Source organism: Lupinus angustifolius, chromosome LG19, assembly GCF_001865875.1.
Source record: "Lupinus angustifolius cultivar Tanjil chromosome LG19, LupAngTanjil_v1.0, whole genome shotgun sequence".
Taxonomy (NCBI): Eukaryota; Viridiplantae; Streptophyta; class Magnoliopsida; order Fabales; family Fabaceae; genus Lupinus; species Lupinus angustifolius.
The window spans coordinates 3,732,555-3,749,576 of record NC_032027.1 but is presented as its reverse complement, the minus strand read 5'-3'; the positions used below and the strand labels follow the sequence as shown (position 1 = coordinate 3,749,576).

At 34.8% G+C, this 17,022-nt stretch overlaps 1 protein-coding gene and 1 long non-coding RNA gene across 2 annotated transcripts; one reads left to right on the top strand and one right to left on the bottom strand.

Moving 5' to 3' along the window:
* LOC109334654 (actin-related protein 2/3 complex subunit 1A-like) lies at positions 1,010 to 15,480 on the top strand. The gene is made up of 15 exons (XM_019570534.1): positions 1,010 to 1,195; positions 2,642 to 2,727; positions 6,130 to 6,206; positions 6,332 to 6,426; positions 6,987 to 7,056; positions 7,664 to 7,733; positions 9,086 to 9,159; positions 9,249 to 9,291; positions 11,582 to 11,663; positions 12,228 to 12,316; positions 12,426 to 12,511; positions 12,679 to 12,742; positions 14,537 to 14,643; positions 14,878 to 14,933; positions 15,215 to 15,480. The coding sequence occupies exons 1-15, from the start codon at positions 1,126 to 1,128 to the stop codon at positions 15,274 to 15,276; spliced, it is 1,131 nt and encodes a 376-aa protein (XP_019426079.1). The 5' UTR covers positions 1,010 to 1,125; the 3' UTR covers positions 15,277 to 15,480.
* Positions 14,144 to 14,530, bottom strand: LOC109334655. The gene is made up of 2 exons (XR_002106128.1): positions 14,371 to 14,530; positions 14,144 to 14,214 (listed from the first exon to the last, which is right to left on the bottom strand). It is a non-coding gene; the product is annotated as an uncharacterized LOC109334655 (long non-coding RNA).

Here is a 17,022-nt window from a genome sequence, read left to right as displayed (position 1 = left end):
AGGCTAGCAACCCATGTCATTGAAGCTAAGGTAACGACAGGAAGAAATGTTGGGAAGATCTTCTATATTCCACGAATGAGTTTGTCTCCATCCCATTCATCATGACCTTTCAAATTAACAAGGAGACAATTTCATTTGACTGTTTCATATGCTAAGACAATCAATAAGTCACAAGGGCAATCACTAGCATGTGTTGGGTTATATCTACCTCGACCAATTTTCTGCCATGGCCAACTATATGTTGCTTTTTCAAGAGTTCAATAAATGGAATGACTTAAAATAATAATACATGACAATGAAGGAAAACCAATCAACACAACGATAAATGTTGTGTTCAAGGAGGTTTTCTAAAACTTGTAATCATGTACCACTATAACACCTACTACTAAATGGAAATCCTATTCACCTCTTATTAAATATTCATCTCTTATTAAATTTGATTTTAACATCATATTCCAAGACTTTAACATGTTAGACCATATTGCAAACAATTAATGTTCATTTCATTAATTTCATACAAAAACAACTAATTCTTTCATACCATTTTTAATTACAGGTTTGATTCATGAACATAAAATCAAACAATATATGTGGCTTTGATATACATTGGGTATAATTATGGTCTACTCATCAAATATTGTGTTTAAAATATTTATGTCAAGTATATTTTGCATGTAATATTCATCATATATGTATATGATCATCTGTTACATTTTACCTAAAACCAATGTATCAATACTTATCTTCTTATATATACATATGTATTTATACATATATATGTTCCTAAATTAAATTCATATATTAATTATTCCAATCATGCGTACAAATCATCTGCCCGGTACAAACGCACGGGTACTTTACTAGTTTAATAATATAAATTACTAAGCACGTAAGACATAATATAGATCGACATTTGTTGAAAGAGACTATAACCTAAAACCATTACACAAAAGGTGAGGAATAGTGAATACCACAACAAAAATTCTAGCTCCGAGTCACTTTCTTCCCTTTTGTACTCCAAGTACATGCTTTTAAGTGTTTAAAATCCCTAACCCCACACCAACCTCTTCTTCCATAGATCTCAAATCTCATTCCGTTTTCAGTGCATTAGAGAGAAGACAAAAAATGGCGGCGATCTCGGTTCATCAATTCGCTCATTCTATAACTTGCCATGCTTGGAGCCCCGACCATTCCAGTAATTCCACCACTTCTTCTCTTTCTCATTCTCTTCAATTATTTTCATTTCAATTTCTTTCGATTTATACGAAATTCTATAATCTATGTTTTGGATGAGTGTGAGGAAAATTGATTCGACAGAAGATATATATGGTGGTTGATTTCTTTGTTTTATTGATTCATGGCTTTTGGAGTTTTGTGCTTTTGTAGATCCGATTCTGATTTGATCTGAATTTTTGTTTTTGAAGCATTTCATTTGAAGTCAAACATATTTGTCTGAACCTTGTTTGATGGCGAAATTGATGATCTTTGTGCGTGAAGGATCAACATTTTAGTGTTGAATTTGATTTAATCGGTTGTTTGTGGTAAATGAAAGATGTGAAATCGTTTGCTTATTCTAACAACAATAAGTTTTATCTTGCAATTTTTTAATTAGTTTAGGTAATTTGGCTACTGTTTTGAATCTGATTTAAATATATTTGTTGTTTTATTTGTATTATTCTCCATAAACTAAGTTGCTTTCTATTTTTAGGAGAGTATCGAGTTTTCGGGGAAAAAATAAAAAAAAGTTGTTAAAGAAGAACTTTAGTCACAGAAAGGTAGTAGAAGTAGTGGGACCTAAAGCGTTTTGTAGGCTAATATTCAAATGGGTAGGCTAATATTGATTTGTATACTGGGAAAGTCAAGTATTTTCATATTTGGATGTTTAAAATCTTCCAAATTGGGGAACATAGAAATGTTCATAAAAATAAATAATGGGGTTTTGGAGGATCACATGATAATCCTTCATTTTCATACCCCCATTATGTAAAACTTGTAGACAAGAGGGAGGCTTACTTACAACGTTCCCTTCTCCTACCATCGTCTCCATTCAAGCATATCCAGGTCACATGATTTGCTGAGAAGGAACTGAGGCCTACTGTAATTATATGGTTTTATTTTAGTTTCATTATATATATTATATGTTTCCATTTTCTTGTTCTGAACTCGCATGCTCCCCCTTTATTAGAATAACAAACATTTATTGAAAGTCTACTCAAACTTTGCATATGGCCTTGGATATCAATTTTTTTTCCTGAGCAAATTGAATTTGATTCACAAAACGTTTTGCTGGAAGTTTTGTCCCAGTAGTCAAAATGGAAGTTCTGTTGAATATTTACTCTTAGTTGCTTATTTGTCATATGTTAATTTTAGGAACTTCATTTTAAATTGCTATGGGACCAAATTGATGGCACTGTCTACACAATTCTTTAGAGCTGATCATAAATTGGAATTACTGTTTCATTAATATGATGTGCCAACCTTCAAATGTTTTATATATTATGGTTCATATTTGGTGCTTAAGTAGAGAATTACAGCTTATGGGTCTTACTATAACAATCACTTGTGTGTCTTGAAGGCGTATTATTGCAGCTTTTATGAACTCTTCAACAAATATTATAGTATATTTCATCTCCTATTGTAGTGGTTGCATTATCTCCAAACAATAGTGAAGTGCACATCTATAGATTGGTTGAAGACAAATGGGAAAAGGCGCATGTTCTTCAAAAGGTACTCTCCTAGTATCTTTTCTCATTTATCAATTAAAATTATCTTGCATATATATATATATATATATATATATATATATATATATATACCACCTACCCTAAAGGCGCATATATCCCAACCTAGAGGTCAAAATTGGAGATCATGTCATTCCTCAAGTCACAATGTTGAAGTATCTTGGATCAATCATACAAAACAATAGGAAAATAGTGAAAGATGCAAACAATATGATTCTAGCGGGGTTGATAAAGTGGAGGGCTTCTTTAGTTGCTATATGTGATAGAAATGTGTCGTTCAAGGGAAACTTTATCACACCACTATAAGGCGTACAATGTTGTATGAGTCTGAATGTTGGGTAGTAAAATACCAGCATGAGAATAATCTCACTGTAGTAGAGATGAAAATGTCATGTTGGATAGTAGATACACTAGACATGCTAGGATTAGACATGAATGCATTAGAGAGAAAGTTGAGGTAACTCCTTTTGTAGAAAAGATGGTAAAGTCTCGCCTTCGGTGGTTTGGCATGTGTGGAGGAGACTAGTAGAAGCCTCATAAAGAGAGTAGATCAAATGAAGGTTAATCCAATTTCTAGAGACAGAGGGAGACCAAGAAAAATCATAGGTGAAACAATTATGAAGGATTTAGAGATCACCACTGTATCAATGGACATGATTTATGATAGAGCAATATGACATAACTTGATCCATGTAGTGGATCCATCATGAGTGAGGTTAAGGATTGGTTGTTGTTGCATATATGTCACATATAGGAAAAGGTTTGGTTGTTGTTGTATATATATCTTTTGGATGCGGGCACAATTAGAAGGGATTTGGAACTGTAATTTTTGGTGCTTGTATGTTAATCATGCACGACTGAACGTGAAAGGTCTAGTTAGATGGGGAGCACATCTGCTGTCCCACTTTTTGTACCACTCCATGTACTATCACCTCTAATTGGTCGAAAAAAATTATTTAAGTTAAAATTGTAATTATTAAATATTTTTCTGTCCAATCATATCTCCCGGCACATGGAGTGACACAAAGGAGTGAGACAGCAGATGTGGACCCAGATGGGGAGCACATCTGCTGTTCCACTTTTTGTACTACTCCATGTACCATCACCTCTAATTGGTTGAAAAAAATTATTTAAGTTAAAATTGTAATTATTAAATATTTTTCTGTGCAATCATATCTCCTGGCACATGGAGTGGCATAAAGGAGTGAGACAATAGATGTGGACCCAGTTAGATGAAGGCATGGTTGTTTTGTTGCATATATACCACCTATAAGAAAAGGCTTGGTTGCTGTATATATTCTTCTATATCTTTTAGATGTGGGTGCAATTAGAAGAAATTTGAAACTGTAATTTGTGGCGTTTGTAAGTTAATCATGCACATGAAAGGCTCTTGGACAGGCAGTAAAATGGATGCAAGTATTTCTGTAAAAAATCTGTTATATTTGTAGTGTTATCATGTTGATCTATTAACTAGTTTATTCTTTGGCCATGAAGCTATGTGATCTATTGCATGAGGTTGTGAAGAGGGTTATTAGTTATTGATGTACCCTCTGTTTTACTTAAAAATCATTTGTTGCATTTCTGGATTGATATAAAACTGGAAAAGAAATATGCAAGAATTGATAGGAAGAACAGGAAATCTTGTTAATGATGCTCGTTCCCTCCTTCTTACTTCTGAATCAGCATGATTACAGAATCAAGAAGATATAGAAGATTGAATATACAAAAGTGATAATTTCTCTCCATAAAATCGAGAGTCCTGCTCTCCCTTCTAATTCCACTCCAAAACTGATCTAAAACTCCCCTACCTTCTTCCTCTCCTTATATTTGTGACCCCTGCCCTTTTCAGTTAGAGTTTTCACTCCCACTAACTATCCAGCTGCCAACAATTATCAGATGTCATTTTGCTTACATCTGTGTTGATATCCTTACCCTCTTCTCATACAGTTCTCACTCCTCCTAACTGTTCATCTGTCACTAATTAATAGCTGTATTTCAATTACAATTGCTAATAGCAGTAACTGTTTGGTCCAATCCCTTAGATGGATCTCTTGCTAGGGTTACCTAAAGAATTGAGAAACTTGACAAGGATTTCCCCATCTTTTATTAATTATCTTTTGTCTGTAACAAATTATTTGATGTGTTACACCTTCTATTTTTTCTGGAATTTTATGTTACAAATTGAAAAGGGGGGAAACCCTTATCAAGAGATCCATGTAAAGGGGGTTTCCTGAATTTTCCATTTTGGTCGGAATCAAATGTTAGAGACTTTTCTATTGCAACTGCATTTATCTTTATTGATTTTGCCTTGTTTTTTATGTTATCCAATTAGGATAAGAGAGTTTGGTCCTTGATCCCACTAGTCTTACTCTTACTGCCAACTTCTAACCCAGTCCTCATTTTCCTTATTATTTCTATTTGGAAATTCAAATCTCCTTCCATCGTCTTTTCTACCTGTACAATAAGTTTTGTCTCACTTAAAGTATTTGTTTGGCACAAAATTATGAACCTGGGCAGAGTTTAATGTTTCTTTCCGCAATATTGCTTTCATAAGTAGATTATTAGGTGCACAGAAAGTGATGGAATGCATAATACGTTTTTTCTCTCTCCTGTTTTGTCTGTCTCCGTTTATGCCCCCTCTCCTCAGTTTTGTCATCAGATTATGTTTATAGCCTGTCTTCAGTTCTCAGTGCTCGTGTTTGAGGAAATCATTTAACTTTATGCGAAGGGATGGATGATTTATTGTTGTCAGGAAATTATATGTTCCATGCACAGGTATGCCAAGAATGGAGGCATGATCATATGTATGTATCAGAAATGGGTATGCATATAATACTGCTTCCTGCATATTGTTGGCTTACCCTGAATTGTTTTTAGGCAGTTACTCCTATGCCTGATATGTTTGCTGGAACAACCTTAATTCCTTTCGAACTTATGCATATCTTTGAAAACCTTAATAGCTGCCTTCCTTGTAATCATCCATTTCCCCCTTATAACCCTGAATGAAAATTTCGTAAGCAACAGCCATGAGCAACCATTGGCAGCATTAGCAGGGGTAACGATTGCACCGTGAACTCAAAATTTTCTTTCATACTTCTTTTTGTCGTATCTGAAAATTTGAGCTCTAATTTTTTTTAAATCATCATTTTATGTGTCGTATCTGAAAACCGTACTTGTATCTCTGTACCACGTCCTGATTTTGTATTTTTGGCTCCATAATGGAGGATAGGTTATTTCATTCTTGTCCTCTTTTCTTCACTATCTATATTAAACTTTCTTTTTTATTAAAAGATTGTTACAGACTTTGTAATTGAGTTCCACATTGATTTCATGACTCATCTGCCTCATAGCCTAGGTGAGCCTAATCTGATATACTCTCATTTTACAGCATGATCAGGTAGTTTCTGGGATAGACTGGAGTAGAAGATCAAATAGAATCGTTACTGCATCCCATGATCGGAATTCGTAAGTGCCTATCTGGTTTAGAGCCTCAATTTTCACCCTGGTCTTGATGATTTTATAGCAATTCTAATGTTTCCTTCGGACATGATCATTAATAAATTAAAATATAAACCATGTCTTCTCTGTAGATATGTCTGGAATCTTGAAGGCTCAGAATGGGTGCCAACGCTTGTGATCCTTAGGCTAAATCGTGCTGCTCTTTGTGTTCAGTGGAGTCCTGAAGGTATGAAGCTTTTCGTGATGTCCTACTTTCCCTGTGCTTCTATTTTATGTAAGGATTGTAAGGTGATCAAACTTTATGTAGGGCTAAGAATTATCTAGTTATTAGTTTTGCCTGTCTTCTAAAGACTGAGTAAACATTTATGGTGTCTTAGTCATCTCAGAATATGAAGCAAATATATTTTTTACATTTCTACCGGTATGAAATCTCTGTTTCCTTGTCCACCCCCGGATGTGATGGAAGATGTAATAGTATTATTGACTAAGGTTTTACCCTAAGCTAACTTTTGTTTAGCCCTGGTCATGCTTATCTAAGTTATATTTTACCGATTTTGGTACCCTATCTAGTACCTACCCTTTAAAGACTTGAATGTGGTGTTAATGTCAGAGGTTTGGTCCTCCTCCACATGCTATGTTTCCACATCTCTACCCATTGCTTGCACCTCGTATGTAACATTTTTCCCAGAATAATTGTTCAAATATTTAGTTAATTGTTCTTTGAAATTATTATTGTGTTTTAAAGTTCATATGGTTGTAATGCATTTCTAAATTCTGTTCTAGCAGAAAATAAATTTGCAGTGGGAAGTGGAGCTAAAACTGTTTGTATATGCTACTATGAGCAGGAAAACAACTGGTCTGTCAGTGCTTCCTTGTACTTATTTCCCATGTTTAATTTTATCCTGCCAATGAAATGGTTAAGCATAGTTTTTGTGTTTTCATTTTGGATCCACTTTGAGCAGTTGAGACCTGGTTGTATGAAGGTAGTCTGTTTTGAAAATAGACAGTAATGTAGTGTCAAATAACCCAATGTATGTGGTATTATTTTTAATTGGTTTCTAATACATCTACTGGCCACACAATATAATCTCCTGTTAGTGGAGTAGCTGGTTCATGTCCTTAACATGCTTTTAAATGTTAAACTTGACAATACTTAACAATTCAAGTTGAGAAGGCATGTTAGATGAATATCTTATATTTTTCAATATATTAGGATGTGATGTAGATAAGATAATAATTATGTTGAAATTGAGACTGTGACTAGAATTCAACATTGAAAATCTTCTCCCACAAATCCAAAACGTGGTTCTTTTCCAAGATTTGTGGAACATCAAAATCTGTATCATGGCAATTACTTTTAATTGTATTTGTTTATATAGTTGGAACATTAAGATTAAAATTCCAAATTCTGCTTCGGTTTTGCCTTTTCTAGTTTATTTCATATATTTGTATCTTCTCTGCAGGTGGGTCAGCAAACTTATCAGGAAAAGGCACGATTCTTCAGTGACAAGTGTTTCTTGGCATCCCAATAATGTTAGCATTCTAACTTTCTCATTTATATGTGAATTTTTCTATGTATTCCTAGTGTTTCCTGTAATTGCATACTAGTTTGCAGCCTCTCTGGTGTACTAAGTGAGTTCTTTCAATAACAAAATTTTGTTTATGCCTCATAATTGATGAAAGTTTCTTACTTTTGAACTATTATCATGTTCTTATTTTTAATCCTCAATACTTTATTAGTTGTATAACCTTTTGTCCTGATGGGATACCAGAAATATAGCTCTCTTCTATGCACATGAGGAGTGAATCTCGTGAGAGATAAATGGTGATAAACTAACTGGAAACTGAAATATTATTTCTATGAATAATGTGATACAAAAGACTCACCAAATATTTATTTATGCAAATAATTAGATCAAGGACTTGTGATACCAGTGCAAGCCCAAGTGACAGGCCAAAGCCTATGATACCAGTGTTATCACCAAGCTTCCTAACATAAGACTAATAATTTAATCAGATAATGAAGTACATCAGGAAACATATTATAAGATATGCTAAATACTCTAACCCCTCCCCCCACGCTTAATATGACTAAGCTTCAACCAGTTACAAGTAGTGAATGCACAGATATAAAACAAATATCACTTGTCTCTAGCTGGAAACTGTCTTCGAGAAGAGAAATGTCTAAGTGATGCTGAACCAAGCAGTGCTCCCATAGTTGCAACACTAGTTAGAACCTAAGGCTGCTCCAGCTCTAGCCTTTTCCTCATAGGATAGGTCAACTACCTAGTGGTGGCACTGTGATCTGAAATCTCAGCCAAGTCGCACCTGGTTTTTGCAACTTCCACCATCGCCTCCAAAATAGAGCTTGTCCATGCACCTCCTTCATCACCTCTGATCGCTGCTTCTTCTCAGGTATCCCTCTGACACTGAAATAGTATTCGCTTTTAAGCGCCCACCAGTAAGCATCATCTTCATCTTAAAATTTTCGGCCTCACCAATACGCATTGTCACAATTGGGCATCATTTCCTCTCTAGCGAAGGTTCTGGCAGGTCAGACCAATTATTAGGAGCCTGAAACCACACAACTGAAAAGTGTATTATTCGATGAAAAAGAAGGACTACAAATTCATTCCACCCTCACTTTTCTCATGCTGCGCTCAAAGGGGGAGTGTGAGGGTGCCCTATCATATCCAATGTTTATTATCTGAAATTTTCTTTCCTCTATTTTCAACCAGATCATCTCTTGCTTTGCTAATTATTTTAGTTTCACATCACATGTTATATAAGTGTTATTTAATATATATATATATATATATATATATATATATCATACAATATAGAAATTTGTTTGGACAATGTCTTATTTTATGTTTTGACTGCAGATTCTTCTTGCAACAACATCCACTGATGGAAAATGCAGAGTATTTTCCACCTTTATAAAAGGTGTAGATGCAAAGTATGATAAAAGGAACTCTGAATTTGTTTGACTTTTCTGTCTATGTGATTATGTTATATCATTGATGTTTGCATGACCAATTGGCACAGGGATTCAAAGAAGGTCACATCTTCAGATTTTAAATTTGGAGAGGTTCGATATTAACTCCTTTTCCTTTTGTGAATTATTGACACTGATCTATGATTGAGCACATATTTGTCAAGGGGCACTCCTTTGCAGTTACTAAACTTTGTAAAAGATAATCTCCTCATTACTCAGAAGGATGACACAAAAAAATCATTCTTTCAAGTTTTTAATAGATTCTAGATGGCCACTGCCTTTATATTACATAACCTGTCCTTGGTAGTCAATGGTGGCTAGGGGCATGGAGCAGCCACTTCCAGAAACACCAACGGCATAGCATAGAGCAAGATGGCCACTACACTTAAGATATCGTGTACAAGTAAAAACATAAATGTTTTGTTAAACACACATAACTAATTATCCAAGTAGTTTTGAAACTTCCTTATGAACATGATTTATATTGAAAAATATTAGGATAAGAACGTAAAAAGGATAGACAAAATAAAAGTTCTTTGTAGGTGGAAGATAGAAAGACAATATAAAAGAAAGAAAGAGAAAGTTGCATGAGAACAAAGGAAGCTGCAACTTGGTAAGCTTGTAGAAAGGGAGTATGTTGGTTGGAAAGGATATGGCTAGGCTAGAAATGGGGGCTTGACCGGAAAAGGGGTGAGCTTGACCGGAAAAGGGTTGGCCTTGGCCGATTGTTGTCATTCTGAAATGGAGTTGGCATAATAGTAGACAATTTGGAAGAATAATGTATTGGTTGTTAGCAGAGTAGGTGATAGGGGGTCATACTTTTAATAGTATCAATGTGTGTGCACACCAAGTAGGCTTGAATGAGCAACATAAGATAAAATTCTAGGAGGATTTAGATGGTTTTGTTTAGGAAATGCATCTAGGAGAAAAGATTGTTCCAAGTGGAAACTTGGTAACGACTTCGGGCATGGGCAACTCCCATAGTGTGGCGGGGCGGTGTGTACAAGGCCTGGTAACGAATTCACCACTGTATGGCTGACCAACGATCTAAATGGGCATGTCACCACAATTTACTCTTTCACTTCCGACGACGGAGCTGATGGAAAATTACTATCTCATTTGGCATCAATTTGCAGAAGCTATTCTGAAATCCTTAGACCTCAATGATGTGTTCTTGCACTGGAGATACCTCTATGGTTTCTCAGTGAAATCGACTGCATCAACAATTGCGTTAACCCTGGTTACTCTAGCTGGGAGGAACAAGACTAGTCGACTGTTTCGTGGTTGTTGAACTCGATTTTAGACGATCAAACCTAAGGTTGTTGATTGTACTTATTCATGACAACTACGATAAGACATACATCCTCTATGCAACTCGCACACCATAGCGCGAAGTTGCCAACTACTATCTTAACTTCGTGCGATTTTTCAAGGATCGAGTTCAATTTCAAAATTCTCTCGAATGAAGGTACTAACTGATTCTCTCATTTCAATTGGAGCTCCTATTCTTGCTAAGCACATCGATTTCATTTTGGATGGTTTGAATGAAAAATTTCAACCAATAATCACTATTGTTGAAAGTCAAGTAGAACCGCTAACTGTGTATGACTCGAAGCCGTTTCTCTTAATTTTAGATTCGCGTCTTGAAAAGAATTGTCACAAATCTGTATCCAATGCGCTCTTTGCAAATGTTGTGGCGGCGCCATCAACTTTGCAATCTCCAGCTTCGGTTCTTAACCCGTAACTTTTAGCCCTATGAGCTCTCAATTTCAACCATTTGCATCACACTCTTCGTCCTGAAAATGCAGTTTCCACATCTGCTATATTCAAAACTGTTGTACCAAGGGCTTTTCTTACTCATACTGAACCACGTAATGCCAAGGCTGCTTTAGCTGATCCAGTATGACAGACAGCCACACAAGAAGAATATGATGCACTGGTGAAGTTAGGAACATGGTTTCTTTTCCTCTCCCTTCATATAAGCAAGCCATAGGTTGCAAATAGGTCTTTAGAGTCAAAGAAAATCTTGATGTCACTATCAATAGACACATGGCAAGACTTGTTGCCAATGTTTTTCCTCAAACACATGGGGTTAACTACAATGAGATAAGTCTATAAATATTTATCTTACTCATGTGATCATTTTTGTTTTGATTAATACAATTGACAGTTACAAGTTCGCTCTACTCTCTTCTCTCATGTTTCTACTCTCTTTACAGTGTCCATGCCAGTCCTACTCTTCCTAATTAGTTTTCCAATTTTTCCTACTAGGATTTTTTTTCTTCGTTTAGCCCCTAAAAGACGAATACAATATAGAAAGGAGATTGGAAGACTTGTTGGATTAGTTAGCTTCTACTTATAGTATTTTTTTCTTGTGTAACAGTTAATTGTTCAGCTTGATCTCTCCTCATCTTGGACTTTTGGGGTCAAGTGGTCACCAAGCGGCAATACTTTAGCTTATGTAGGTGAGAAAATTCTTTCCTCTTGCTGGATTCACTTAGCTAGCTGAAATTATGTCTGCCGGCTATACATGTTGTTTGTTAGTTTTCATTTTTATTTGTTCGAAAGGCAAGATCGCTTAGTGTGCGCTTCAACTGAGGTTTACTTATTGTCTTTATGTTTAATAAAAGAACAAGAGAGGAAAATTCTATTCTTACTATTAGGCTTTTGGGTGCACAAAGATTTGATTCATTTATCACAATTTACACATTACATTTGTATTTTATTTAAATACTGGTGTAAGAAAACAGAACTTTTAGAGAGAGAATAAACTGGACCTGAATCCCAGTATCCAATTTTATGGCATGTTGAGCTGTCTAATAATAGGATTCCTAATCGCCTCTGCTGATTCTCGTTACAAGCTTAGACAAGTACTGTACTTCTATTTCCATTTCTACTGTTACTCTATTTATTGAGGGTCAAATTTCTATAAAAATCATGAGGGCTTTTGAAAACACATTATAATTATTTTCTTTTTTATCTGTTGTGATTTTCTCCTGTGACAAACTGTATCTGGTGCTGTTTCACAGGTCATAATTCCATGATATACTTTGTGGATGATGTTGGTCCTTCTCCTTTGGCCCAAAATGTTGTTTTCCGTGATTTGCCCCTCCGTGATGTGGGTCAGCATCCTCTCTTTCTAACCAATTTTCTGTTTATCATAATTTTACTTCACAATAATTTACTGATATTTTCTAGCACTGGTGGATTGTACGGCATGTTTTCAGGTATTATTTGTTTCTGAGAAAATGGTAATAGGTGTGGGATTTGATTGTAACCCAATGGTGTTTGCTGCAGATGAAAGAGGAATTTGGTATGTGACAACTGACAACTAAAGTATTTGTGTTTCTTAATATTACAACCTTGTTCGAATTAACCAAGTCAATGGATCTGTGTCAACTTGTATTCAATCTTTAGCAGACATATTTTTTTCTTCTCTAAATGTTTATCCTCCTCCTTTTTGGTGTTTTTGTTCGTTAGGAGTTTTATCAGATATCTTGGGGAACGGGAAGTAGTATCTTCTGGATCAAGTTATGGCTCACAGGTAACTACATTCCTTAAAAAGGATTCTGCAATATGCAGCTATGAGAAGCTTGAATCTCCAATTGGACATCCATTCCATTATTCTTAATAATTATCTAACGTGAAACACTTGTGATGTTGTGGCATGGCTAGCTTCATTAATTTCGAAAGGCTGCCTTAGAGAAAAGGTAAAGTCGTATAGAGGTCAGGGGATTCCTCATCCTCCTAAAAAAAGAAGGATAAACTTGAGAAATGTGATGAGATGATGTAGAAGAATTTACATTCATGCTAAATCTGTCAGGCAGTGATTTGTATATAGTGTACAGGGAGCAATTATGGGATACGCCAAACACTAGAGTGCCCTTATCTAGGTTACATATTATCATACCTTTTTGCTCTTACAATCCTTATCAACCATACCTGTCTTGTTACGTATGGCATTCACTTTATTCCCTACTAAGGATTTAGTAATGATAATCTACATTTTGGACATGCTTATATCAGTTGCTATAGAAGGTTGACTCTGACTGTTATGCAAAAGGTTTAAAAATAAGGCGTTCTATGAACCTATTATGAGACGGAGTAGAAGAATTTACAGCTCATAACACGATAGTGTCCTGGTAGCATTTGAGACTGGGGTACACAAAAAGATTAGAGTAGCCGGATACAGTTTACATATTTATATCATCCTATTATTCTCAGCAATAAATAAAAAAGAATAAAGAGAATTATAGGGAAACAACAAAGTCAGCTGTCAAGTTGACATCTTTTGCATGGAAATTGAAATTTTATTTTAGAGAAAATGGGAAAGTAAAACTGGCGGAGGATATGATATCCTCCTGAGGGTCTGTTTGCAAGTTGATTTTTGGAGGCAAATGAGAGGAATAGAAAAGTTTCGGAGCCAGGAAATACACTTATGAGATGACTTTCAAGTCTTTCCTTTCCCTTTATTCCTCATAAAAAACCAACTGACAAACAAACCTGAAAGAGAAAAGTCAGATCCAGTTGAAAATAATAGCATGGCAAATTAGAATGTAGCCGTTGAAACACAAACTAGCATATAGGGCACAATTCCATGGCATCATCACTCTTTGTAATCTTTAGAAGTTAAAATACTGGGTGTGAAGAAATATTCTAAAAAAAAGTGCTGATCTGTTGGAAGTAAAAAATAAACTAAATACCTGCATATTTGCCTAGCTACCTCATAATATCAAAAGGACTATGATCTTTTTGGAACTGCGGCAGTACATGACATGACTCAATTAGGGGGTGTTAGCCTGGTCCAGCTTGTAAACCTAAAACTAATATTGAACAAATTGTCTGAATTAATCCTATTATTCAGTAATGCATTCCAAACAAAATGGTTCTGCTTCTTAGTTGTTTGTCATACTTTTTTTATTGTCAAGTACATTGGTAAGGGCTTGTACATTGCCTGGTTAATTATTTGAACTGGTTTTCTGTGTTTGATGTCTTGTTTTTTCTTATTAACTGAAGCTACATGTATTATATTAAAAAAGGGCGGCCTAGTGCACGAGGCTCCCACTTAGTGGGGTCTGGAGAATGATAGATGTACATAGTTTTATCCTCCCGCAAGCGGAGAGGTTGTTTTCAGGATTTGAACCTGTGACCTCATGGTCACAAAACAATAACTTTAACATTATGTACTGTATTGGCATACTGAAATCAAGCTTTAGGTAGATTAGCATTATGTCATCAGTTATCTGACATGTTGGCTATTTCTGTAATGTATTCCAATATTTCCTTAACTTGATGTTAACTCTTTTTTCCCCCTTTTCTCATTTTATCTTGTAATCAGTTCTCTGAAGCATTTGGGAAGTTTTATGGCCAATCCAAGCATGGGGCGAGCAATGATGCAGTTGAAACATCAAAAACACGTGGGGTTGTTCACGAAAACTGTATAAAGTATATATCTCATTACCTTCTTTTTTCTCCCACTGGTTGGTCGTGTTGTATATTTTCTCTGTGAACTGCTCTTTGGTTTTTTTCATTTCTGCAATGCTTGGTTTCTGTTATGTCCAACTTATTTGACCTCTTACTACTATTCAGTGAATGAATTCCATTAAGATTAACATTGGGAATCAGCCAGCATATGTTTTTTAAGTTCAATGAATAACTGGTGGCTCTTTGGTCTTGTAGTTCTATCTTGCCTATGACGGAGCAGGGAACATTGATAAGGCGTTTCAGCACATCTGGTTAGTACAGGGGGATCCAATTTTTTTTTAATATTTTCCTGATAATTTTCTTTGCAAAAGAGGGTGAGCCTCAGCGCAAAGGTAAATTTGTTTGCATTGTAATGTGGAGGTCTTTAGTTCATATTCTAGAAGCAGATTCTTTGTTTTGAGGTAACGCTGCATAAATGTACTCTCCTCAAACCCCATTAGGTGGGAGCCTCGTACAATAGGCCGCATTTTGTTAAAATTTTCTTTTCAAGTTTTGACTGCATTGGCTAATGCTTTACTTCTATAAACTACAGGACTGGATGGAAGGATTGTTCTGTGGAATTTGGAAAATGTGCCAGATCTATTGGAATTATAAGCACATTAGTAAATTGTGGCATCTAAAGTCTCTTCAGGCAATTGTCAAATGCAGCATTACACCTTGTTGTAGATTAATTTGTTTGACATATGGAAGTTATCTCTGTCTTTGTAATCAAAGCTTAACTATGCCAAATACTATACCCTAGATGGATATGTTTATAACTTTAGCAGTATGATAATGTATTTCCTTTTTCTGTCTTTTGACTATTGTGTTCCATCTAATAAGTAATGGCTCACTGTGGAAATATGTAGCCAAACTGAAATTCAGTATTGTTCTATTACTCTTTAGACAGCAATGAATACTAAGTCTAAGTCCACTCATGGTTCATTTTTTCATGAAAACTAAACCAAATAACCTAATATGGTTTGATTTTTTTAAAAATGGAACTAATTGATTTAATAAAACGATTCGTTGGTTGAAAATCGAATCATGTTTCAAATTAGGTTTAAACAGGATTTAAACCGGTTAAAGTTCCAGCTATACTAGTACTCAGTTCTATTTAAAATGCAAAAAAGCATGACATAATATAATTGAAGTGTTTAGGAATGACTATAAATATTAGTACGAGATTCTAAACTGCAAACATAAATCAAATTTGACAGTATGAACCAACATAGAAATGAAATATTGCATGTCTTAGGAACTTAGGTCTATTGTCTCATACAGTGCGTCAATGAAAATATCTCATATTAATTAAAAAAATTAAATCTTTACTATTATTAATATTTTTGTTTCATTACTGTTGGTGTGAGATAAGGTATGAGACAAGCTCTGTTCCTTAGTATAGACAATCATCGAATCAAAATGTCAACAATTCAATTCTTGGAAATGACACTTTATACTTGTGGTGAAGATGCATAGCAAGATAATGAGTCTCTTGAAAATTACAACGCATGAATCAAGAGTTAAAAATGAAAACCTCTACTTTTAACAATCGAATTCTACTACATGCTATATTATTTTTATTGTACAAAAATGCAGTATTATATCAAGACCTGGTAGCATTGTTTATCTTTTAGTATATACATATTGCAATAACTTGACCAAAAGAAAGAATTTTTAAATAACATGGTGTGGCTTCTAATAGGAATGGAGCGCAAAAAATCAATGTAACAGATACATGTAAAATGTGATCATCACACATACTTCATTTTCTTGTCTTCCCCAAATAGCCTAGTTGATTAGAAATTCTTCTACTATCTTTTATTTATATAAGAATAGAATGGGCCGAAACTGTTACTATAATAGACATCCTCATTTATTGACACTTGAATGTTGAAGGGGTTATTTGTGTCATTTTCAAGACTTAAAAAGTGGTTTGAATTTTGAATTCCTAAACATCTTATGCTTTACACATGTATATGACAATTTGTTTGGATGATGAACTTTTATTTTGTTTTCCGAGCCACATATCTCCACTAATTAAATTCATCTCCCTCATCCTTCTCCAACAAATAATTGTGTTCAGACTACTCTATTTCTCTGTCATTTCTTTTGTAATACTCTATTTTCCTTTCTCATTCTCATCTTTCTTTCTCCCCCACATACTGAAGATCTCATACTCGAAAAATCTAAAACTCATCTCTCCTTCAAAGATATAATTTTTCCTTCCAATTTCTTGCTAATAACATATTTTTTTCCATGTCTACTCTTGACTTTTTATTTCTCACATGAACTGTTATTCTTACTCTCTATTTCAAGCTTCTAGATGTTTAACTTTAGACTCATCTCTCTTGCAAATTG